Source organism: Cariama cristata, unplaced genomic scaffold, assembly GCF_000690535.1.
Source record: "Cariama cristata isolate BGI_N322 unplaced genomic scaffold, ASM69053v1 scaffold43081, whole genome shotgun sequence".
Classification (NCBI taxonomy): domain Eukaryota; kingdom Metazoa; phylum Chordata; class Aves; order Cariamiformes; family Cariamidae; genus Cariama; species Cariama cristata.
In genome coordinates, this window is record NW_009601829.1 from 1 (window position 1) to 435 (window position 435).

Below are 435 nucleotides of genomic sequence, written 5' to 3' on the forward strand. Positions count from 1 at the left end.
CCACTCACCAGCCACGTGCCCAGAATTTCTGCTGCTTTTTAAACACACACAATATTCGCAATTAATTTTATCCCTCGAGAGTCCAACCAAAAAACCCTAGCTATCGCTTCCGTTCGCCTTTTTGTGTCCTTTTCTTCTCTTTTTCCTTCCGCTCCTGCTTGGCTAGCTTATCCTTCTCTCGCTGGAGTTTATCTTGCTCTTTTTTCTTCTGGAACTCATCTCGCAGCAGCTCCCGTTCCAGTTTCCTGGCATTCAAGACATCCTCCACATTGGTGTTTCGGAACAGCGCTGGCGGTGCGTTAAGGGCAGACAACGCTCTGGCTGAAGCTGCACAGCTTCTGTGCTGCATCCAGATTTTGGAGCTCTAAACTAGACACTGGCTTTAGCACACTGGCTGGGTTATTTTCCCTCCCTCTTTACATTTTCACTCACCTT

The 435-nt window shown here is 47.8% G+C and overlaps 1 protein-coding gene across 1 annotated transcript in view; it reads right to left on the reverse strand.

Annotated features, from left to right (window-relative positions):
- Window positions 1-43: 43 nt before the first annotated feature.
- Window positions 44-435, reverse strand: part of CCDC43 (coiled-coil domain containing 43) — a gene marked incomplete at its 5' end in the record, with an annotated part of 5,776 nt that continues 5,384 nt past the window's right edge. Inside the window, one exon of the mRNA XM_009710588.1 lies at window positions 44-288. Within this exon, the coding sequence (XP_009708890.1) occupies window positions 101-288 (188 nt within the window). The remainder of the gene's footprint in view (window positions 289-435) is intronic.